General features: G+C 39.6%; 1 protein-coding gene across 2 annotated transcripts in view; it reads left to right on the top strand.

Annotated features, from left to right (window-relative positions):
* The window catches only part of LOC146657758 (ADP-ribosylation factor-like protein 15), a 101,440-nt gene that overhangs the window by 9,218 nt on the left and 66,554 nt on the right, over positions 1-25,668 (top strand). The window contains exon 1 of one of the 2 annotated variants that reach the window (XM_085426077.1): positions 1,013-1,081. The exons of the other annotated variant lie outside the window; for it this stretch is intronic. Coding sequence (XP_085282203.1) covers positions 1,028-1,081 — 54 coding nt within the window. The 5' untranslated portion in view covers positions 1,013-1,027. Of the gene's footprint in view, positions 1-1,012; positions 1,082-25,668 lie in introns of those variants that run through there. 2 annotated transcript variants of the gene reach the window in all.

The raw sequence follows: 25,668 nt of genomic DNA, 5'->3' as shown, positions 1-25,668 counted from the left end.
ATCAGATGATTTTTGAGAAGGTCAGGTGGAAACAGTTTTCAGATTTTGTTGACTTTAAATGGAATGACCCAGAAATTCTCAGATTATATAAATCAGTGTTTGTGCCCAAGACGCACTAAAGAGCATGGCAAAAATTTCTATTCATAACTGCAGAAAAAACATTATATGGAATAATTGGAATTACAGTTTTGATTGTCACTTTTAAGTGTAACACTTGCAATTTTATACTTGGCAATAAGTTCCCCAGACATGACTTTTCTTCACTCCTATATCAGATACTTTCACTCAATTCAATAAGTGTTCCTGCCTCCTCCTGGTGAAATTATTCATCATGTAGCGTATTGAATTAATATTGAGCATTTTATATTTTAACTACAAATTTGTGTCAGTTGATAGTGGCAGCAGCTAGAACTAGACTGCCGAGCTGACCAAAGCAAGCAATTTGAAGATGACTCACAGTTAACAGACTTCCAACAAAACGTTCCTCAACAATGATTGAAATCCCCACGACCGCTGCAGACTCAAGTGGTCGATCCTTTTATCCTCCTCCATGCATGGAAAGCAATATATTCTCTTCTCCGTAAAGCTGTGCGTACAGTATGGCCATAGTGTGTGGGTGTGTAATGGTGACTAATCCAATTTGCAGTCTTATTCTGGATCCCTAGTTGTCAGAGAGTCCTTAATCTCTGTGGAGAGAGAGATCCTCACAAACTAATCTTAAGCTTGTGTCAGTCTGCTGATCCTTGTGGTAATAGTTTTTTTTCTTTTCTTTCTATGAATGAATGTAGGGAGTAAACACTGGACAACCGTCAGTCTTGCTCATCTGCAGTCTTTCAAAACTCAATCTCAAGTGTTAAAAAAAAGAATTGAACTGTGGCTTTGGGCTGCTGAACGTGACACGGTGAAGAACGGGACTCATGGTGTTGACCTGGCACCGCTCAGCTATCCCTGATCCTCCTCCACCCATTCACTTACTCCAGAGGCTTGGGTTGTTTGTTGCCGCGGGTTACACTTGTTGTTGAACGCAATGTCGGAGCACATGCAGCTGTCCCTTGCCTTGTGCAGGATTGGGCTTTACACGGTAAGAAGATGCAAACATGCTGGCATTTGTTTGCTGGAGAACAGGAGGGATGCGGTCTGTGTGTTTATGTGTTAGATTGAACATACTACTACTAGTTTTAGTATGCTTTTAATCTTTCCTTGCAGTGCTTTACAGTTGGTTGATCACTGAATATAGAGTGCGCTCTAATGTGTATGTTGGCATAATATTAAGCTGGAAAAGGTGGATACAAGCAAAAAGACAGATTATTGTCTCTTTTTCTACCTGAGCTCCTAGCAACTGGCTTCAGGCAGTCTTAAGTGCATCATAGTTTTAAACGAATCCATCCATATTATTCAAATAGTGATAACTGTCAAATTTGTTTTTGAGTTTCTACTGCCATGTGACTTGTAAGAGAGATATTGGTTAACATAAATAGACAAATAGACGTATTTTTAGAAGCACTGCAGTATTTGGTACATGTTTTGAAATAGTTGTATTTTAACAGCAGCTGATGACTCACATTGCATTTTGTCTGCTCCTCTGTTACTCTCTCACCAGCTGGTAAAGCCTTTTCAATGAACATAAACAGAAAGGCTGATTCTGAAATAAGTGTTTAACAGTAAGCGTTTGTTTGATTAAAACGTCGTGCCTCATCGTTGACTCATCGTTTCAGCCATTCTTGAATCAAATGAGTGGGAATAAGTAGATGGGTATTAGGTGTATTGGAATTAAACTAATAGACCTTGTAAATTAAAATGTAGCAACTGTTGCTGATAATACTTTTTTATTGCTGTTTGACTGGCTTTTAATGTTTTCTTCTGTCAGTTTGCTTAATTCTTGAGGCACCATCAACATCCAAACAACAATAACAATGCTGCTGGGCTCTTAGATCTCTAGTTATATTAAGTGGTGCAAATTGTCCGTTGTACTCTTAGTTATTCCTGTAACACAGATTATGAAAAGTTTTTATTATATTATTGACTGAGTGGGTTGGGACTAACAAAGGGAAATCTGTAGCAAAATGAAGTAAACTGCTGCTTTGTTTTGTTTTTTTCCCACACAGATTCAGCTACATGTAAATTAAATATTTCAATAAATAATGCCACTTGCAATATATTTTATTTGCGAAGTAATTGGAGGAATGTAATCAGCTGCCTCCTCAATAAAGCTGTTCTCATATAAAGCGTTTATCTCGTCACAAATCACTTTGCAGCTGATTGTTAGATAAGCTGTACTTATCTCAAAATTTGAGCATTTACTGGGTCGCAGCAATCAAAACATTAAATATAACCCATAACAAAATAGCCTAAATATAGTAGCTCAGTAAAAATGATGCAATATGAAATGAAGAAATCGCTCAGTTAGGTTAAAAAAAAATGGCCAATAACAAAGAGGAGTTACATAAAAAAACAAAAATTCTGAAATAGTGTAAATTAGTTGAATAAAGTTCTTAATAAATAAAAGACTATCTGGATGGGTGGATGAATAAACCACTAGGAAAATAAATACAGGTATTGTAGTGTGACAAGAAAAGATTTCTTGGATCTAACCAAGATCATGAACCACCCTGCACACGACCCCCACAGCCACCATGCTTCAGTCCTTGTTCTGCTCTGGAGAACTGAGCATAGCAGCTCCAAAGCCAGAATTCAACAGACGTAGCTTTCAGGTCAGAAAAACAAAGCCATTTCGGAAGCGCTTCAAACCTGCATTCTGTGACAAATCCACTAGGTGGCAAAAGCTAAGTCCTGTCAAAGTCTTTGGGGAAATTGTGTCCGTTTCTGTCTTTTGGGTCATTCTGAGTCTATTTTGTAAATCTGTCATATTGTGCTTTAAAAAGGATGATTATCAGTGGTATGGTCATTGGCTAATGATTAGTGATTGATAAGCTGTGAGCAGTCAGACCTGCCCTTTCTTGTCATATCTACTTTTTAGAAACCAAGAGGGAGATAATGAAAACGCTGATCTCAAGGCTTCAAAGTGCAACTTAAGAAACCAGTGATTGATGTCTCAATAGCTACGCCCTCGTCTTATACTGTCTGTGAGCGGCACATGAACTCGTCCAAGTAAAATCGAGCTGTGAGAAAGGTTGAACTGAGGTTAAACTATTGTTCTGGGTCGCAGGGTTTATGTGTTGGGTTGTATCTCCTTGGGAAAGTTAGTCCGATGATCCCCTTCCTCTGTCAACACCGCTGTCCTGCTTTGTACCTGAACTTGAACCTGCTGTTGCTGTCAGCAGGGCGATTATGTTGAACCAAAATGTTTTAGTTAGGCCAACAAAAAAGCGAAGAAGCTGACTCCAAATCACAAAATGTGGGAAGATAACAAATTAGAGCAGCTGCACTTTAATAAGAAATGTACTCATTGTATTTCATTAACCAACAGTTGTTTTTTTTTCTTATTGATCTTGATGGAAAATCAGGAGTACTAACACATCTCACACAAAAAAGGAAAAAACACATTTATGTAGTAGGCTTAGCAATTCTACAGACAGTAAGTTGGTTCGTGCCATCATGGATACTTGGAGCATATTGTTTGGCAAAATTTGTTAATATAGCCCCATCTGCCTTGGTCTATGGGGGCTGTGTGGTGGGACAGGAAAAACTGACTCCTTGGACTGTGTGTGTGTGTGTCTGTGTGTTGATAAAGGAATAATAAAGCATGTAGAATTATTTTGATTAGGGAAACAGTTGTTCTGTTTTCTCCTTTTTTTTTTTTTTTTTTTTTTTTTTTTGCATCCACAGCTGATAAGCTGATAAGAGATGGCTGATGTGAAATGCTACTAATAGAGTTGACAGTGCATTATGTTATTGTAATCATAAATGCTCCTCAACAAGTATTACATCTACCCAATGTCCTCATAGCTTCTGCTGTCTCTCACTAAACACGAGAGGTAAAAAGAGAGGGAGAGAAGCCCACAGTCATCATCTGATCTTTTCAGTCTTGTCAAAGAGGTCGTTGGCATGGCAGGCATGAAATACCTCCAAACTGCTGACCCTTTGCTGTTCTCTTCCTCCATGCTTTGCTAGGTCTCCCACTGGCATCTTGTGCACAACTGCTGATGTGTGAGCAGTTAAAAGAGAATAACAGAGAATTTCACAGAATCAGCATGTTGTCACTGATACCGGATTCATCTATTTGAGAACAGGTTTAGACCGATATCACCCAGCTATCAGCTCACGCCTTCCTTATCTCGAGTTACCTGTTTCTTTTGAATTGGACACATTTTCACTGAAACCTCTGTGCTGAGTCACTCTATGTCCATCTGCTTATTCAGTCAAACTTTTCCAATACAAACCATGTATCTATTCTGTTTTTATTACAGCAGTGCAGGTAGATGTTGGTTAGGTTCTCTGTAGCAGCAGGTGCCCTGGGATATTAGTATGTGGCCACGTGCTATGGGTACCATAGCTACTGCTCTTTGGACCCTTAACCATTAAGGGTCTAAGTGATCGCATTAGTCACTTCGTGGCTAACTCATTATGTTTTTAATGGAGTGGAAAAGTGTTTCTCATACATGCTGCTTCTAATTTTCAGACTCAGGTCACACTATTTAGATCAAGATGCTCAAGACTGCTTTGAGCTTAATTTGGAAAGAAAGGCTAGAGAGTGTGCACAAGATAATGGCAGCTTTACACCCAAGGTGGCCCATATAAGAAACCTGAAGCAGCATACTAATTCTTTCACATTAATGCAGGACTCACTGAACCAAAGTCAGAAAATAAGTCTTTTTATTGGATAGTAGTGAAAACTGTTTAAGGTGCTGTGTAAGAGATGTCTTTGTAAGACGCAGTAGATACGTTCAGTTGTTCAGAATCAAAGTAAATAACCTTATAAAGGCAGATAAATATCAGAAAAACATCACTATTTAAAGAGGGGTTTCTCTTAAACTTTACTGATTTGTGCAGCTGTCACCACACTGGTAACACATGCATCGTTTTTGTCCCGGTAAAGATGAAATATTTTTTTTGAGTATTTTTTCCCCATAAACCAAAAGTACTTTTCTTATGGTAATATCATTTAAGTTATCTGCTTTGTGTTTTTATGCACAGCAGCACATTGGCTCAGTAAACAGCACATGCACATCATAGAAAGAAGGTTTTAGGTTTAAACCCTCCTGGGATCTTTTCTGTATTAGGGCTGCCACAAACGATTATTTTGATAGTCGACTAGTCACCGATTATTTTTGCGATTAGTAGACTAATCGGATCGTGCATCCATTGGACGTAAAACGTACAGCTTATTGCACCAGCATGCGTCTGCTCTTATATAACTATCATTAGCTTACAGCTTTAAGCTTTTAAGGTGCTAACTAAAAATAAAGACAAGATGATAGTTTATTCAATTTTAATGAAATTTGCAGATTGTTTCGGTAAAGTTTAATAAACTCCTTGCTATCTAAAATATAACAGGACACCGGAGTATATTCTCCAGCATCTCACACTTCTGATAATCAGCTGTCTGCTTGACGTTTATTCAGCTGTGTAAAAACTATAACTTTAATCTCAGCCAAACCGATTTACTCAGGAACAAATAAAATACTAAAAAAAAGCCAAACAATAACATTTTTAAGTTATCTAAGTGACTCATATATATTTAACCTGAGTCGCAAAAGACGGCGGTGGGTTTGAAAACAATTTGCCGGGAGTCCGGTGTTCTCACGGCGCTAGTGACCTAGCCCCCGGCTAGCTATCGAGCTAGTGGGTAACAGACGTCTCCGAAAACGTCGGAGCGCTTTTGAAAATATGTGGTGTCCTGATAAACTGAGCAGATATTTGAGGTTTACACATCTACATTCTCGCCTGAAAATATGTTAAACGTTTATTTTGTGACCCAGAAAGAATAATAAGAGTAATATTAAAACTAACTAGCTACCGCCATTGTTGGAAACTAAGCTGGGCCGCGCTATGAATTCTGGGACACAGCTGCTTCTTCTTCTTCGGGGTTTAACGGCAGCTGGCATCCTTGTACATGCTGTACTGCCATCTTCTGTTTCAGTCCGTTATTACACTCTTAAATCCTGCTATTATTCCTGCGTCTTTTGCGATCTTACAAAGCTTCAAACGACACGTCGACTATTAAATCAGTCGTCGACGATTTTGATAGTCGACGTAATCGTGACTAGTCGACAAATCGTAGCAGCCCTACTCTGTACTTAGATGTACTTTCTTTTGCATCCTTTGTCTTCTGGCTTTTTGTTGGTTCAGTGCTGACAGGTTGATCTGGCAAGGGTAAACAGCATTATTTCTTTTTTTCCACAAGGCTATATTAATGTAAATGAAGTAAGTGAATTGACACACAATGAATAAACCTAAGCAGAGTTGGCGCTTTTCTATGTAACATTTATTCTCCAAATTTATTTTGAAGAGCAGATTTTAGGGGGAAAAATAATTCCCATCTTGCAGGAAATCCCAATTCACATCTTAGTTCTGGAGAAAAAGTCATCCTGTTTTCTGGAAGACATATTTTAAGCTCTCTTATCTTGAGATATCTTACTTTTGGATGCAATCAACTTGTGCAGCAGTTAACATAATTTCATAACATATATTTTCACGTTTTGTTTTTTGAATTTATTTGAATTGTGTCAGAGTGAATGAGAAACTTTTAAAAGTTGCTTTGACCTTTTTAGAATTCATTGCAATAAGTTTCAGGATTAACAAAACAAAACAATTTCTTGAAATGTGTATTGTGTCATATGCCAGACAGATTTATTTTACCATAAATAAACCTTTCTTAACACAGGGTGTTCGCAGTGTAAATTTCCATACTGCTTCCGTCCTTTTAAAAAGGCAGGATGGGAGCAGCTATTGCCCCAGACTGGGCCATGAATACACTTTAAAATAACCACAGTACCTACTGGTCACTCCCCAATGATCAAGTACCATTTCCTAAAAACGGTCTGCCAGTCCTTCTTAGTTTGTTTTGTTTTTGTCAAGGACGTTTTGGGCAGGAATTTGGCTGCACATGTTTGAGAAACAACAAAGAAAAACTTCCTGTATGAGATGTATTGGCTGACAGAGCAGGGCGATGCCGCATTCGGCCTTTGTGTACCATGTGCATCAGGAACTAGAAGAATTTTTTTTCAGGCTCACATTCCTTTTGAAGCTGGGGTGGTTCAGGAATGTTTTGAATATTGTTTGTTTTTTAAACATAATTTAAAAAGAGTAAAAAGAAATAGCAGTTCCACAAAAGTAAAATTATAGCCCTCCACCTCACTGGCAACACCCTAAAATGGACAAGTGAAAGAAAATGGGTGGATGTAATATCAGTTCACACAATTGGATAAAAAGTGCTCGTCATAAAGTCTGATAACATGCAGCTAAAGTATGTTTATTTGAATTACTAAATTATTTATTCTCATGTATCTGTTTTTCTTCACCACATAAATCTGTTCTGTTGGCCTATATTTGCAGAAGCCTCCCTTACATCGCCCTTGAATCTGAAAACACTCCCCGTGGGCTTTTTGTTAAGGGACGCCTTAAAGCGTCTTTCTGTTACACAATAGTCTTTGTCCACCTCACATGACAAGGACCCATCTTTAGCCCCAGCTCAGACCCTAAAGCACATATTGTAATATGCTTATCCGCAAGACATTGTAATACACGAATGGGTTGCAAATTCCTAATCCAAGCCAGAAGGGCGCTTTCTCTTCTATCATTTTTTTTATCTAGTATGCATCATTGTTACTCCAAGTGAATTCAAGAATCTCTACATGCAGACTGTAAATTCAACAGGACATATTTTTCTTAATCCTTCCACAGCTGGAGTAATTTGTGTTTTGTCTAGTGTAGTGGAACTATTTAGTTTAGCTACAGGGTGTTGTTGGTAGTGATGTATTTGTCTAAGTTTTGCATTGCTTTATTTATTTTGTTTTGTTTCCTTCCCCCCCCACCTTTTCCCCCAAGTCAATCATACTGACTGATGATGTTGATGATCATGATGATGAAGGTGTTATGGCATTTTTAGTCACTCAATGCATTACTAGGTCAATACATTGAGTTTTTTACCTTTAATTTGCAACAGGTCTGCATGTGTCATTCATAGTTCAGCTCGTGATTGACAAAGATGTGCCATCTCAAGCTGGATGTAAATCTAGCCCACTCCTTTCCATCAGTTGGATTAAGCGTCCCATAGTTGTATCCCTGCCACCCACTTCTGGTGCTTCCATTTATAGCTGTGTTGTTTTCCAAATGCTTTGTAGATTTTTCAATACAAGTGATTTATTTAGAAGACATTAACTTAGACTTTTGCTCAGTCTTTTTTACAGAGACTTCAGGTACATTCACAATGCGAGAAGAAGTTTCACCGTGATTATCAGCATCACAGTCTGTGGAATCTCTGAGGGATTCCTTATAATGAAAATTGCGCTCCATTTACTATTTCTGACGACTCTTTTATTGCAGCAGCAGCTTAAACAGGACATCTCTCCTTGAGCAATGAAATCAGTTACTGCTATACCACAAAAGTGAAATTAGGTCATCGTTTTGCCAACCCCACAGTTGTTGCTGAGGGGCTTCTGTATTGTTCGCTATCAAGTCTGTGAAATGAAGATATTAGACAACACTTGTAACAAACAAATGTTGTGTCCACTGAAGCCTTATCGGCCTCAGATGTAATCCTCTTTTATATGAGTGATGAAAGCAGCACAATCCCATAAAAAGGGGTTTCCTGTTCCAATTTTTTTTTTCTTTGAGGACAGATATTTCTGTCCTCATGTGGAGGAAGTGTCAAGTGATTTTGGTAGCTGTGTCTTTTTTTCTTTTTCTTTTTTCTTTGTCTATGTGGGCATACACATATGCAAAAACCCACATTTGATCATTTGTAAAGACAGAAAGCTTCCCTCTATAGGTAAAAATCTTAAAAATAAACTCTGGACTGACAGCTGAAATATTCACACAGTGATCTGGAGGGACAGCCTGCTCCTTGGCCACATCTTAGGACATTCATGCTGACTAAGGCCAAAATAAATCTGTAGCACGGTTTTCAAAACTGGTAACAGACCAAATTTGGAGATATTGAGATGTTTTTCTGTTTTGATGTAATTTCAAAAGAATTAATGAAAGGAAAAAACATGCTTTATTTCTTCAAACATTGCAGTACAAAACTGTTTACCCATTTTAAGTGGAAAAAATGGAACTAAATACATGTACAGTGTTTGGGATGGGTCTTTAGGTCATTCAAATGTAATGCTAGTGGAACCCATGTGACCACAACATATGTCAGCTGATCTCAAATCATCCTATGGTTTTGTGCTGGTGAAACAATGCTGTAGATCCAGGATCCATTCTTTGGTCACACGGGTATCTGACTTGTACAAGATCAGTGCACTTTTCCACCAAGCTTTATGCTTTCCACCAGTGATGTGAAAAAGAGGTAAAGGACTCTTGTCTGGACATGCTGTTTGCTTGAGTTGAAGAAAGGGTAATGGCGCCCTCTATTGCTATTGAGCAGACATTGCTGTGGTTGACAAAGACTATCCAGGGATCTGCTTTTGGACAGACCCTCTCTCTCTTAGACATTCTTTAAAACGCACTGCATATGCTCAGGACACTTTACTAAAGTTAAGTTGGGTTATAGCTTGACTTGCACGTCTCTCTGAACTCACAATACAAATAATTTATTGGTCTTTGTTTTTGCACTACCACATGATAAAAGGACAACCTTTGTAGTAACTACTTCGCTGTTACAAAAAGAGTAATCTATTGACCTTTTTACTCAGTGTTGGCACATGTGATAGTTATCACTTTTATGTTGTTTTTGTTGTTTTTGTTGTTGTGTTTTATTGTAAGAAGATGGCAGTTAACAGTTCAGTGGTCAAACCCACATTGTTGCTTTTCCGGAGACTAATGTTCCAAAGCTGTTTCACATAGCGAGGTGGTTTGCAAAGTTAACACTGCATTTTATAGTGAGGTATTGAAACAGAATAGTACAGCTTAACCCTTTAAGACCTACCATAGAACCAAGTTCGCCAGAGCTTATATTATATTTTTACATGCTGTGGAGCCATTTTTGGGAGCATTTCAAGTTGCTATACATCAATACAACCATTATAGCCCAAACTTTAATAATATGTCTGCATTAGGTGCATAGTAATTACATAAATTGCAAAAAAGTGCAATAAACTACAAAAAAATTGAAAATCGTTTTTGTTTTTTTAACATATATTTCTAGTTAGAGAAATTTAAGAGGCTTATCCCTCAAAACTGTAAATACAAAAAAGTTACACAAACTAGTTTCCCACCACAGGAAATTTATTTTGAGTGTCTTCATAGTTTTATTTTTGAAATACACCAATTTTTATATACTGCAGGAAAAACGAAAATAAATATTATAGTGCAAATTTGCAAAATAACAGCATATGCATCAAAATAAACTATTTCCAGCAGTGCAATATGAGTCTTAAGCATCCCAGAAACGACACAGAAAGTCATAAAGTCAAACATAACTTTTTAAAACACATAACAAGTAAAACACAAGCTCATAAGGCCCCGATCGTAAAAAAACTACATTTCCGCAAAATGACGTCACTTCCGGTTTCGGGCAGGTCATGCGGTCATGTGATAGTTCGCGCTGATGGACGTAGGAAGTGTTACAAACAGCTGATGGATCGGCGAAGCGTGTTTCTGGAATATCATGTTTTTGTTGCTGCAAGTGATTTTTATGCAGTTTTTGCAAAGCTATATGTGGAAGGAAACTGTGACCTAGGACAAGCTGATGGCATAAGATGTAAGTACAACTCCTCCAGTTTCATATGCAAAAAAAATTATTGCGCTAGCTTACTTGGTTGCAGAGCTACCGGGATTTAAAAATAGTTACGCAAAACAGAGCGTGCCCGCTCCGATCGGCTGTAAAGGGTTAATGAAGACTAACTGCAACAACATGAAAACCTCAGAAGATAATGACTTAAAAACAAGTCTATAAAAGTCTGCCTTTGAGTGATTAAAAGGAATGCTCTGCTGTTTTCTGTAGGAAACTCTCAAAGACAGCGGAGACAGAGACATTCTAACTCACTTAATTTTTCAGGTCTCATTGCAAAAGTACTCTGTTTGTGTCCATTCATGCATTTTGTCACTTTTGTTCATGACAGCTAGCATGGTTTATGTTGACTAATGTATTTTAATAGGAAGCCTATTTTGTGTCCTCTTTCCTGTTGGGCGAGTTTCCTGTTGGAGTGTTTAACAGGGATGTATCCCCCTGGCAACCAAGAAATTAGATCCATAAAAGAAGTGGCTACTGTTGTTAACCTAAATCACCAGCCTCTGCAGCCTCCAGCTGTGAATGTTGTTGCCCTTTAAAAGTGAAGCAAAAATACCCATTTGTGTATGTGGGCATAAATCATAGTAAGGGTTGAATATTTGTGTCCATGAATATGACAAATTGGGGAACTGGAGATTCTGATGATGTCACTGTACTGCTATGAGATACAGTTTGAAGGTGATTACTAAACACTGAACTATAAGACTGAAAATTAGCTTGAAACTTCATTAACTGTGAACCAGAGCTAACAAAAAAAAGTTTGAAGACTTTTTACCCAATCCTGATAGACTTCCGCAACCTGGTGTATGAAGCATAAAACCGGCATGGTTAACAAGTTGCATTGCTTGAAGAGTCATTTTCAAAGCTTCTTCATGGAAATCATGTCAAATGCTGCTTTGGAGCCATAATGTCTAATTGTGCTTGCAGTCATTTATTAAGTTGGTGTAACATGACTCCCTGCTTGGTCCGTGTAACTGCCTAATAAATGCCATAAATATGAGCCCACTGTGAGGACTCTCGTCATGATATTTTAGTTTTTTAGGTTGAACATTTTTCCTTAAATGTGAGTAGAGGAAATCAGTATTGTTTTTATGAGACTTCCCAAATATCTTTAAGAAGACTGGATCTGCTCTTCACAGAAATCTTCAGGAATATAGTTTTGCACAACACATTTACTGTCCAAATCATTTTCACCTATCAAAAGATGATTTCTTGTGGGAAAATTGTGAAATATCCCAACAGAAGACACAAGTCGACCCATGAATAGCAGCATCTCAGCGTATATTTCAACCTTGTTTTTGGAAGCTGCTGCTGCTTTGTCATCCAGAATAGGATTCAATAGGAATGCATTAATGTATTAATAATAGAAATCACAGGACATGCTTATATTTGAAAAACTACTTATCTTGCTTGACAAACAAATTATTTACTTTAAGCCAACAAACCTACAAATAAAATAAACATACAGTCAGAATTAAAAATATATTTAGAGAATTGTGTTCCTGTTGACCTGAAATACAATTTAAATGTTCTTTGCCTTATATCTGTTGAAATCTGAAAGTAAGTAAAGTTTATTAATATAGTGTCTTTGACAGACACCCAAGAGAGAGTCGGCCATTGCTTTTGAAATTGCACGTTTTGATGGGTTTGTAAAAAAAAAAATAAAAAAAAAAATGACACGTTGTTGTTGTTTTTGTTTTTTTAATATATTATTTAAACACAAAAAATCTGTTAAATTCATTTGAGACTCAAGATTCAATTCATAAAAATTTACTGCTGTGTCCTCTGGGTGGAGCCATGCAGTCACTCTTGTATTAGCTCAATTGCAGATTTACTACTATTGAGTTTGTTATGGTAATTTCCCCTGATACTATTATTTCTGAATATGAAATACACTACATCCTACTTTATCATTAAATAGACACATAAGCATGAGCTTCTGAGTAGCTCATTTGCTATTACCTGAATTTATACTAATAATAATATGGAAAGCAAAGGACAGGTTATTAAAGTAGTATTTAAAGGGGGACCTGGGGTTATTAAACTTATTCTTTTGATTAATATTTTAAAGAAAACACTTGACTTTGATTTCCTTGAAGAGAAAATTGGTTTTAAGAGGATACATGGAAAACCTCTGGGCTGCGGAGGGCAAACTGACAGGGTCACTTTTTTGAGGTGTTTGTGGCAAGATGTAACAGCATGCGAAACCACACCAAAGACGTGTGCTATTCAAGAAGTTTCATCTATTACACACACTGTCTTTTGTTCTTATTTATTTATTTATTGTGTGCAATCGTTTTCACTCATTTAAAGCAGAAGTGAAAAGTTCCAAAAACACGTTTTCATGACCTGTTGGATGTATTTGCCAAGACTCCACTCAAACCATTACCCATGCTTTGTGTGTGTGGGTGTGCATGGGTGGGTAGACTGTTTTTTTGTCTTGTTAATGTTTTCCTTTCCTGTTAATGTGTTCCTTTCCATCTTAAGCCCCTTTCACACTGGACTTAAAGCCCACTAACACTCAATAACATCTGGCTTTTGTCTTCGAGGAAAGGGTACACTTGTCTTTCATTCTCTGGTTAAATGACTCCGCTGTAGTTGCGTGTATGTATCAGCTGCCGCTCTGATCGGAGGTGATGGAAATTTCCTCTTTCCTAGTGTGATGCTGTGGCGCATTTTAAGTTTCACCTCCATCTGTAGTTTCTCAGACTCCTGTGTCTTTTTCGTGACAATGTCATATGTTCTGTCTGCATTTGAAAAGACTGAAGTGAAAGAAGTGTGTTTACATTTGTTTATGGGGCATTTTTGACAAGCAAGATAAAGAAAAGTATTAAAATCTGCTTCCTTGCACTCGGTTTTCTGAAGACTTTACAAAAGCGAGCACTTGAAGAGTTAGATGACCTGACCTGGAAAATGATTTAATAATCTCTTCAAGATTATTTAGCATCTACAGTCTGAAATCTATTCCCATACTGTTCAAAATTAGAAACACCTTGAATTCCTCCCATCTTTCCTGTGGCAGGTTAACATAAGGTGATTTCTTTCAAGTCGGACCCTTTAGATCTTTGCAGTATTTTCTGACATGCTGATGTTTTCCCTGTCCTTTGTCATACACATTCATCCAAAATTGGTAGGTTGGATGTTCTCTCTTCTGGGGGCCAGTCTCAGGAAGGGCTTAGGCTACCTTTGAATCAGGTTGCACTGTCATACGCAGGCCTGTGATGGATCGTGGCACAGTTGGCCTCTGACTGTTCTTTCCTGCCTTTGACTAAGTAAACGTTTCCCTCTGTGCACAGTCATTTATGAAAGCTTCTTTGCGCAATACTTCCATACGCACAACATCTGTCCATCAGCCTTGGCTCTTAGTGTGTGTGTGTGTGTGTGTGTGTGTGTGTCTTTTCCTTCTTCCGGTAAAGTCTGATTTTATTAGTAATGCTGAAACATTCTTGATCAAAGCAAGATGTTGCACAGTCTTTTAACTGGCTTTGCTTTTATGAAATTATTTATTAGCCATTTACCAGGGGCAATTCTTCAATGATTGCTCACAATTTAGTTGCAAGGAAAAAGATTCTCGTTTGTCTGATTAACCCAATTACTAGACTTATCAGTAATAGCAGAGAAAATCTTTGAGCCTAAATATGATGACTGCTTATCCAGGTGACCCCAGACTTGACGTTGCACTCTAAGCGTGCAGAGGACTGGATGAACAGAAAGTAACTCAAGCATATAGAGCGTCCTGATTTTGTTTAATCACTATGTGTACTGTGTGTCAGCAAAGTAACTTTTTTTTTATTTTTTTTTTTTTTTATTGTAACTTGTGTGGCATTGACAATTTTTAGTCATCCAGTAGGTGTCAGGATAATGCAGAGCAAATATAAGCTGAAAACAAGACTTGGTGAAGAAGTTCACATACAGTTAACCCTCCATTTACCGAGCTACTAATATATTTAACAGTGTCACAAAAGTGTTGATGCGTGAAACTGTTTATTTGTGTGAGCAATAATGTTAGCTTCATGCACCAAGTTTTTACTCTGTACTTGGAGATGATGAGAACGGGCTTGTATGACGTTGTTTTCTGTTTTGTTTTTTGGGAGGGTTTTGGGGTTTTTTTGCCCCCTTTGAAGTAGGACAGACATGTGGAGTCTATTGGCTTAAGTCAAATGCTCCCTGTGTGGGATTTAGTTATACAGTTTGTATAGTGGTAGCCCACACACACACGCGCACACACGTGCGCGCACACATGCATGTGCACGCAGAGACACATTTCCCTCAGCTCAGCCCTTAGCTTTTTCTATCTTAATGTTTCTTCATGCTGTTACACCTGTAGAAAGTATCAGCGGCACATGTTTAGGGGTGTTGATGATTTTGTACTCTAGCACTTTGGATTTGAAATTAAATGGTGACTGTATAGTAAGTAAAATGTTGACGATCAGCCTTATTTTAAAGCGGATTAAGGTTTGTCCTTGTGCCATATTAGCTGGTTTTGATATAACCCCCTTGTATTAGGGGATCTAAAATCACTGGGCAAATGAAACATAAAGCCATTATATTAAATGTTTTGTTGCCCTGGTCATGAACCTCTAGGCCTGTTGTGCAGCCTTCTTTATTTATTTATTTATTTATTTTTCTTGTTGAAAGAGCTCTTTATTTTCAGTTTCTCCAGCAAGTGAAAAACATAATCGGTTCATCTGAGGTCAGGCACCTAACTGGACTAATCAAACATGCTTCAGTTTGCTCGTTAAAAACGAATAATGGGGGGGTTACTGGGAACAAAACAAGGCTGTAACATAATAGCTTAGTTTCCAGATCACTGTCCTGAAGCACTGTCTTTAAAGTTGGACAAATCCATTATAATTTGCTATTTTATTTTAAATCGATTGTGCTATATTCCACCAAAATGATCACAGCATGAATGCATACCACTCAGTTAGGTGGCAATGAATTGCGCAGACCCTTCCTGTCTCCTGGCCCATGCTCGGTCCTTTTGGCTCACCTTTTGGATTCACTGTATGACATCTTTACATTGGACCAAGCACGTGTTTAGCAACAATTTTGGAACTGGCTGTGTAAGCAAGCCACTGGATGAGCCAAATGACAACCAGTAATGCAATCATCATTGCTCAACCTGGCGTTGAAATATCTACCGTGATTCAGGAATAGACTGCTGTGGGGTTATGGGGTTCTTGCAAGATATTCTTTCCTGTAGCCACAAAAATATGACACCTGTATCACATGGTGAAAGAACAGAGACTTGCTCCCAGAGCTTCACTTGGTGGATTTGGACCAGTGTGGTTTACAGTCTGTTTTTGATTTACTATTACATAATCACTCTGAGACTGCTGTTTTTGAGAAGTTTTCTTTGCTAGGGAAAAAAGCAAAGGCAAACAAAATAACAAACAAGAGACCGGTTCCAAAAGGAACTGTGGTGTTTGAACAGTTTTCAGTTCACAACGGAGGCCGTTTCATCTAGCCACCCTTTTAAACCCCCCAAAGACCATATCTCTCCACAATTAGTGGGAGGTGAACGGGTTTAGATGGAGGCTTCAGGGGGAGCTGGTTACAATTGGCGCCCATAACAATCCCCCTACAATGAAGTGGAGCCACTCAAATGGCTGATAAACAATGTACATGAAGCAAACAGCAGGCAGTGATGGATCCATTTGTGAGGGAGATGGACACAAACTAGCAGTGATGGGATGACAAGAAGTAGGTAGATGTGGACTGGAAGTTTTTTAGCCCGGGCCTACAAAGAATCCGCCAGTCACAACTGAGGGGCCCGAAGCGTGTGACTATTAATTACTGATGGCTTCCCACCATTTGAAAATCAGGGGGCCGCAGACATCAGATGTGTGGAAGGGGCCTGTCATTACCATCACAGAAACAATGCTCGAATTTGGCTGTCATGCATTTTTGCCTAATTGACTGTTTTGATGCAGTTTTTTTTTTCTCCCCCATTTTGTTTCTGAGGGAGCATGGATGCCACCCCCCACTCACTAGCCTTGATGAGGAGAACTTGGTGGGCTTTCAGCTTCACCCAGCAAGAACCTTCCGGAGGTCCTTTGATGGCAAGAAAAGCCACTGGAGACCTCAGGGGCCTCATTGGCCTCCATTTATATATCAGCACATAACACTGCATTTTTGATTCCTGGCAAGAAATGAGTGAGGAGGAAAAGTAACGTGTGAATGGCATACTGTGTGTACGTGAACGTATGTGCTATATGAAGTATGTGTGTCTGCAGGGTGGTGCTTTTATTTTGTGTGTGTGTGTGTGTGTGTGAGGCTGCAATGAAAGGGGGAGCCCAGGGACCCACAAACCACATGAGGGGTCCCCTAATTTGCATAATTAACTGTTGACACTAACTGTGCTTAATGAAGGCCTATTGAAGTCATTGACCCTTTTACACAGCCAGCCCCTGGGAATGAGACAGAAGCTTCTCCGGCAAAGGTTAAAACAATGTGTCTGGTTAACGTCCGACAAACGTGCCGAAACGCCCCGAACTCTTATAGATTCACTCGCTGGATAAGGTTATGGCATAGAATGACCTGTGATTTGAAATACCTCCAGATGGTTGGCTTTGGCGTCTCATCTCGTGTAGTTTTCTTAATTTTATCCTTTTAAAATTTGTTTTCAGTAAATATTTGCACATGTTCAGGAATCACTGCCTTATAGGCCTTTGCCACACTTGACGGATGGCATCAAACGGTCACTGAGCATCATTTCATTTGTTTCTTTCACAAATATTCAGGTCTGATTACCGTTCTTACGTCTTCATCTGCTCATTTGTACTAACAATTATACGGCTGTTTTCTTTTTTTCCTCTCATTGTCAAGACTCTAAGCAAAGAAATTCTGAGCCTCCAGACATTTAACTAGTTATATTTTCATTTTATTTCCAAGGACATGCCCAAGTGACCTCAATAATTTCATAGTCAGTATATTTATGGGAAACTTGATGTGTTTGGGTTTCTCACGTCTGTTATCACTATCCAGGAGGACGACAAGCTGTGTGAAACTAGTGATAAGCCACTGTTTCTCTCAATCTTTGTATGTTAACCCCGTTTTTTCTAAAATAAGGAAAATGGATTGGATTATTTGTTTAGTGTTTTATGTTTTCACTATAGCTCAGGTTTCTTATTTAGTACTGTTCATGTGTGACTCATAATTAAAATAAAATCAAAATTAGAGAAGATTCATAATAGCAAATGTTCAGGTATTAAATTGCCTGAATTGCATGCTTACAGGCTTTTTAGCATAATGTTGTCATTCCTTTGTATAACCTTGTAAAGTGGATGATTCACAACTTCTCTTCATAAAAACCTATAAAAAACCCTTTGAAAACAAAGAATAAATAAATAACACCAGCATCTTAAATAGTTAATTTTTTCCTATAAATACCACTTCTTGTGTGAGCTGTGCCAGTTAAACACACCTCAGCGGTGGTGAAGTAAGAGAGAAGAGTTGTATAGAATGAAAGCTTGGCTCTCTCACTTCTAAAACCATAGACAAAATCAATTAGCATGAGCTTTGTTGCTTCTATTAATAGGAAGGATGTAGAAGGGAATCACAGGTGCATTGACATTTTACATCAGAAATGACATTGTACACTACTGCAGTTTTTTCTTATAGTATTTGCAGTATATAAAATGTCCTATTTTTTCCTAATGATGCTTTATCTTGAGGTTATGCAAGGAAAAAGGAACCCAAGAAAGCCAGGCCATTTTTCATTGTGTATAAGACCGAATGGGATTTTGTGGTCAGCTTGTACCTACTTTGAGGTGGTCAGAGATGCATGTAATTGTATAGTATATTGTGTATGCATATGTGTCGTGTCAGAATTTTGGCTGTAATGTGTAGTTCAACAAGATGTCTTAACCAAACCCAGACAGAATCAAAGGGATTGTACTTGCTTTCTGCCTTTCACTATATTGCCATGTGCAAAAGTTTTTGTTGTTGGGCAACACTTACTTGGATAAATGGAAACTGCGAACTTCTCAGTTTGTCACTGCTTTTAAGACCTGTTCTGTTGACATGTGTGAGTTGTAAGCTCTGTCAAGCACACACACTCAATCTGGATGCAAGATATGAAAGAGGTCTTCCAGATCTGTGACAGCATGAAGTATGGTTTTCACAGATGTTAAGTTTCCACATAAATGTAATGATGTTAGTGTCCTCATTTGTTGCAGTACTCATCATTCATGATCCTTATCTCAGTGAAAATATGTCTGTTTTCTCTTTGGCATCACTGCTAGTGCCACACCTAGGGTTGTGATCCGATAGCACTTCCCATTTGGATTCTGTTCCTGTTCAACAGAGTACAGAGAGTTGTGTCTTACAAATCACAAATTTTGTAATAACTTTACTGAAACTCTCTGTCCAAGTCCCCGAATGAACTCTGGCAAAGATTGTTTGCGAGTGAAAGGGCACATCACTGCACGTCCTACAGTGGAGTTTAACAAGAAGGAATTACCACAGCTTAAAGTTCCATTGATCAGCTTCCTATTTTAAACTTCTTAATCATGTCAACATTTCGCATCATCTGCCGATCCACTCAAGTTTGGGCTGTAGGTTGTAAACAAGAATTAAACTAAATAAGAAATGTCAGTATTGATTAATATAGCCAGAAGAGTAGATAGAATCATGAGTTTTAGTTATTTGTAAATTCAGTTTCTTGCAATTTGACTTTAAGAAGATTTGATAACGGGTTTCAGAAAGCTTTGGATTGCATACTGAGTTTAGATTACATCATTAGCCACAACTATATTCATAATAAGTAATGTCTTTTCTGTTTTGTGGGTTACAACACCTCCATTTACCATCTTTGGTAGATCTCCCAAACACTAATCCACACACTTTGTTATCAACAGGGTCAGGCTGTTAATATCATCCCCGTGGCTGGGCCTTGTTTGTATCTTATGATGTGAGGACTAGTTCAGTGAAACAATATTATAGATATGTTATGATTATTGTTGTGTTACATACAGTCTATATAAAAATCGTCTTGTTCTGATGGCTTTTAGTTGTTGTTTTTTTTTTTTTTTTTTGTCAAACTGGAGCCATGAAATGACTAATGAGGAAAAGTCTTTCACATTTAACGACAAACTTGAAACGTTCCCACACGTTTTTCAGGGAGAATGGGGGCCCTAATTTTGCTTTAATCAACAATCGATTGTCATCGATACATAAATGTTGTATGAAAATGAGCTTTAACTGATGAAAGTGAGAGGAGTGCCCTTCCCATCCACCCATCCTTTTTATGTCTGTGAGATGGGGCGCCCCCCACCCCCCTTGGTTCATGCACACTAGTTTCAGGGCCTTCAAAAGGGGGCCCCTTAAGCTTTGATCCTCTATATGGGTGCAGAAAAACATCTTTTTGCCCTACGCTGTGCCCAGGATACCAAAGTTTTTGCCGCCGCAGTATGCTAATGCAGCCAAGCTAATCGCTCTCCCCAATTTAGGAGATTTATTTACCGTAATGGCGCCCAGTGGAACCCCTTCAACCCCCTCATTTCTGTGGCCTCCTTATCTACCCTCTGGATGTCCCATGGAGTAAAGGTGTCCACTGTGAATGCAACTGCCTTGCCACCACCTCACCCTTATGCTTTCTTGAACAAAAAGAGAAGAACATGAAAACAGTCCCGTGGGTGGGCCCCTTAATGCTGTCCCTCTTATTCTCAACCTAATGTAATTTTCCAGTAGATGTCATGAAACACAGAAGCTCCAAGGTAGGCTCCAGACAGATAAATGTGTCGGCTGGGAAGGGGGCTGGGGGTCTAGAGGGACACGCTGTTTGGATTATATTATTCCTACCAAGATCTTACAGCTCATCAGATCTTTCAGACAATCTTAACCCGGGTTTTGATACGAATTTAGTGATTCAGATTCCATTATCAATATCACTTGGACTTGACTTTGATTCCTCATCAAGTCTCGTTGGCTCCATTTTGAGAGTCGCCACCATTTCTAAGCAGCAATAAAGAAATTATATTCATGTAAATGAATTGCTTGCTGTGGGTCAAATGTTTGTGCATGTTTGTTGAGGTATTTCCTCTCTTTGTTGTGAGATAGAGATATATATATATATTTTTTTTAATTTATTTATTTTTTAGTCATTACTCAAAGTTATTATTAAATATATTACGCAGAACACCTTTTTAAAAAGTAATGGAGTACATTAAAAGTCATTTGTTATGCTACTCGTTACATTCCTTTCAAGCATGAAGGCATGAAGATTAGGAACTTTGTTAATGAGGGGACACGTCTGTATTCATCAAAAACAAAGTGTAAGTATTAAACTGTAGAGTGTTCACCTCAGGCTACACTGTGACCCACGCCTGGGTCAAAGTGTGGAACCCGTGCAGTGCTGATCAGTCCCAGATTCTCCTCAGGTGAACTCTTGCCCAGTTTGTTGAGAGAGACTCAGAGAGGGAGAGAGAGGAGATGTTTTTGTTTTTCTTTCTTTTCTTTTTTTTTTTTAAAGTAGTTCGGTGCCTCAATAGAAAATCTTTGATAAACTAAACAAGAGCTTGTTTTTCAAGCTTCGTTTGTAGAAAATGAACATAAGATTTTAGGCAGGAAACGCAGGCTACAAAAAGCATCTGTAAGAGCTGTGTCACAGTGACTCTTGCAAATGTTATGGATGCTTGAAAAGCATTCAGCACTGCAGAACTATCATGCTTTTGTGTTTCCATCTCTTGGGAGATGGTGTTTTTATGGGGGGGGGGTTAAACTTGAGAACATACCTTGTTAATCATAGCGTGTCTATGAGGTAATCTGTATGAATCACTGAGTCACATCTTCCTCAACACAGTTATTAGAGTGTAGACCACTCAGCTACAACATTAAAACCACTGACAGGTGAAGTGACTAAGAGTACTCATTTTGTTGCCATGCAGTGTTCTGCTGGACATTCATTCGGGTTTTATGTGACACATGCCACCCACCTCATGGCAGCACCACTTCCACACAGCGGCTGCTTCCTTGAGTGAATACATCCTGCCAACAAGCAAAACTGTTCAGGACCGTGCAGCCTGCGGCGTATACCCAGCTTTCAGTGCAAACATCCACCACTGTGGAGTTCTCGTGTTCACAACCTTAACGGTTTAGTGTATGTGGTGTAGATTTGCTTTAATCTAACAAAAGTCCTTAGGAGCCCATTGAATAGTTAGCTACCAATTTATCATCCACAGAAGTTCACAGTAACATTTTAATGCAATAATTATACAAGAAAGTTGACCACAGAACTTTGATATTACTTTGATACTGTGTGTAACCTGTTGTTCTAGAGTTTCTGTCAGTACACTACACAAATAAATTGTGGTTATTGTTTGAGATACAAAGATCAGGGCCTTTGCAATGGCTATGGGAATGGTGCACATTGTATACTTTGTGTTTGTTTGCATATGTGAACCACAGCAGCGGGTACTTACTGCCACATCCAGATGGTGCTGGAAACAAACAGGGCTACGCTGTAGGACCCCTCAATAGGACCGTCTAGACTGGTCCCTGACCAGACAGATACAGCCTCCCATCAACTTAGCGTTTGTCAGATTTATGGTAATGGTCCTGCAACAGTCTTCCTGTCAGTGACATCAAGATTTACAGCACTGACACCCACCCCCCACTCCCTGCCACACACATACACATATATGCCATCCTCATTTTGAACACTCCCTTTATCCCACACACTCCTACAAATGCTCCCTCCCTGCCCCAGCCTCTTTTCTCACTGCATCCTTCTTTTCTTAGTCCCTGCTCATTGCTACTGGAAAACTGATAGCCACCAGCAGGCCTCGTCTATACAGCTTGGAGTTGTGGAAGTTCTTGTGTGTGCATGTCATTGATGTTAGTAAGAATGCTGAGACATGAAGTCCTCACGTCTCCTTCTCTAACTGGATCAGGAACCCCAGTGGATAAAAAAGACCCTCTCGGGGTGGCAAACCACCCAAGCCCCCCTCTGTCTCCTCAACAAAAGGGTGTGTCAGGGTTTCCTGTTAATCCTCTGTGATGAAGCTTGAGTGTTTTCGGGGTGTTGAAGCAGGGAGAAGTGGTGGTGTAGAGAAGCCCGGGGGTTGTATGGGTAAGTTAAATTGGTGTGGTTTGGCGGTGACTCAGAGATACTGAGCTGTGGAGATTTTAGAGGGTAAGGAGCAGAGGGGACGAAGGGATACATTATTGGTGGTGGAGTGCAACTGGAGGACAGACAGAGAGCCCCATGTATGCGGATTAGCGTCTCCCCCTCTTTCATGTCGGTGTTTTTGGGTGGTAACCTGATCCCTGGGCTCTAGCACTAGTGAGCCCAGTGGGAAAGGCTTCCTGACAGATATCCCGTCCATTCTCAGCCCAAGTGTTTTTCCAAGGCTGCTCCTCTGCCTTTGATCTGGCCTTCTCCTCATCCAGGCAGGGTCACAAGCTACCATGTCAGGCCAGATAGGAGAAGGCTAACATTGGAGCTGCTTACTGAAAAGGGGAAGTGAAGTGGGGGGGGAAGCAAGTAGATGCTTCAGTTTGTTTTTCGAAGTTGAGATTTATAGTCTAGACATATCTTGGTTGTTTTAAAACTGGATTCAAGGTTCCAAAGAGTCTGTCACGTTAACTTGTTTAGCCAAATTAATGAAGGGATTTCGCTTCTGTTCGATAGTGGCAGGCAGCACCAATTTGTTTTTCTCTTTCTGTGTTTGCTGCCATGAACGTGATTCTCAGAATTGGTGGAAATTTGATACATGAAGGTTTTTAGAGCCATTTCTTGTTACTTAAGTTACATTAAATGAGTTGGAGCAAAGCTTTGCCCTTTCCTTTGCAGTGTAAAAGATGTGGTATGTTCCAGCAAAAAGCTGGGGGGCGCTCTAACTTCACTCTTTCTCTGTGTGTGTGTGTGTGTGTGTGTGTGTGTGTGTGTGTGTGTGTGTGTGTTCTAGCTTGTCTCCTTGTCCAGACATCTTAGCGTCAGGGCAATAGTGTTTGAGCTCTGAAACGAGGGCCAGACAGACAGAAGTGGGATGAATGAATTGGGTAGCGGGGGTGATAGGGGAGAGAGACGGAGAAAGTGAGAAAAAGAGTGGTTGTTGCTTTCGAATAAAGGGATGATGTGCCTGCAAAACGGTGACAAGCAAATCAGCCTTTAAAACAAGACCTCCCCGTAAACACAGAGACAAGCAGGCATAATGGGTTGTGGGTTGTTTTGTCGACTTAAGTAAGACACGGTCTACTTCACCAGACGGGATGTTGAGCTGGCGCAGACAGGGTCATCTTCTTATTGCTGTATGTCTGTCATTTCAGTTCAGCAGCCTTCTGCGATATTTTGTTTTAAGCTGTTGAAGTCAACAGTAGACATATTCAGCATGCCCTGCATCAAAAACATTCCACACAACTGGATGTGTATTGTCGAGGCACATGGAACGGGAGCGATGCGTATCCCCCAAATGTTCCAGTGTACTCTTTCAGTGTGTGTGTGTGTGTGTGTGTGTGTGTGTGTGTGTGTGTGTGTGTTTGTTCAGGGATCTATTTCTGATGCGGGATAATGAATGGCACCTGTTTAGTGTCCTTAACTGGCCATCATTTTTGAAGTGCAGTAAATCTTGTATTTCATCACCTGTAGCTACAGTTGAAAGCATATCAGAGTTCTCACTGCCAAATCCACATGGCATTTGTTTTTACTTGTAATTAAGGTATAAGAAAACAGTCGTTCGTGCTTGTGCCCATAGGCATAATACTGGTAGCATCTTGTCTGCACCAGTGGAAGAAAATCCACTGCTATGAGAGGTATGTGTGGTTAGAAAAATGCCAGTAACACTTAAGCATGCCCAATTAATGGTCAGAAATATATGCTATGTTACGAAGCAAAATAAAGGGTGGAGCATGGTTTGGTGTGTGGTGGTGCAGACCTGGGCCTGAAGCAATCTGTGATTTTGGAGTAACAACAGTCTGCAGTAACCTAGCATGGGAAGAGTCCATTGAGTAGCCTTGTGTGTCTAGCACGTCTATCTCGCCCCTTAACGAGAATGGCATGCAGTGCGCCCCACACCCCCCCTACCCTCACTGTACTGAACCACACTGTGTCCCACTGTTCACCCCCCATCCAGCTTCAAAGTGGCAAATAACAACAACTGAAGGGGGGAGAAGATGAATGAGGATGAATGAATGCAGCCATCCACCCACCACCACTCCCATTTTGCCTGCACACCCTCTCCACCTCCCTGCTTCGCCCTACACTACCTTCATACCTCACAGCCTGCCTCTCCTCTCCACTGCAGGCCTGTGTTATGACTGTAGTTGGTGTGTTATTACACACATAGCTGTTAGCACTGCTCCTCCATGGGGACACCCATATAAAGGACTGTCATTTCCAAAGGTCAGGAGTGAGCCCTGCACACAAGTGTTGTCCCGACACTTAGTCTGGAGGAAAGAAAAAAGAAAAAAAAACTGCTTGCCCGTACTCTTTGTCTGTCTGTCTGCAGTGGGCATGACTACTGAGGCCAGTGTCTTGGGTGTCCTTTCTGTTTGTTTTTTTTTCCCTCCTCCTCTCTTCTATCCTGTCCCTTCTGTTGTACCGGAAGTCAGTATGTGCAGCTTACGTGTTTGCAGCCAAGGGGGAGGCTGCAGTTACTTCTTGGTATGTCTGTGTGTTCTGGAATACCAAAGGCTAAATGTGATACAGCAGTTTTTAAGCGGGCATTATTATACTCATTAGCACCATGACTGTGATGAGTGCAAATAGTTCCGACTTACTCACTGATGAGTAATCTACCTTTCAACATGGTGTTTTACATGCTTAATGGGCAGGACAGGGGCTAAAAAGGGCACTTATGCATCAGCTTGACAGATTTTCTTCATGTATAATTTGCTGCTTTTTCAGACACTTTTTTTTTTTTTTT

Source organism: Rhamphochromis longiceps, linkage group LG12 (assembly GCF_057381845.1).
Source record: "Rhamphochromis longiceps isolate RC_006_pf linkage group LG12, R_longiceps_female_GT1.1, whole genome shotgun sequence".
Taxonomy (NCBI): Eukaryota; Metazoa; Chordata; class Actinopteri; order Cichliformes; family Cichlidae; genus Rhamphochromis; species Rhamphochromis longiceps.
This window is presented reverse-complemented; position numbering and strand designations above follow the sequence as displayed.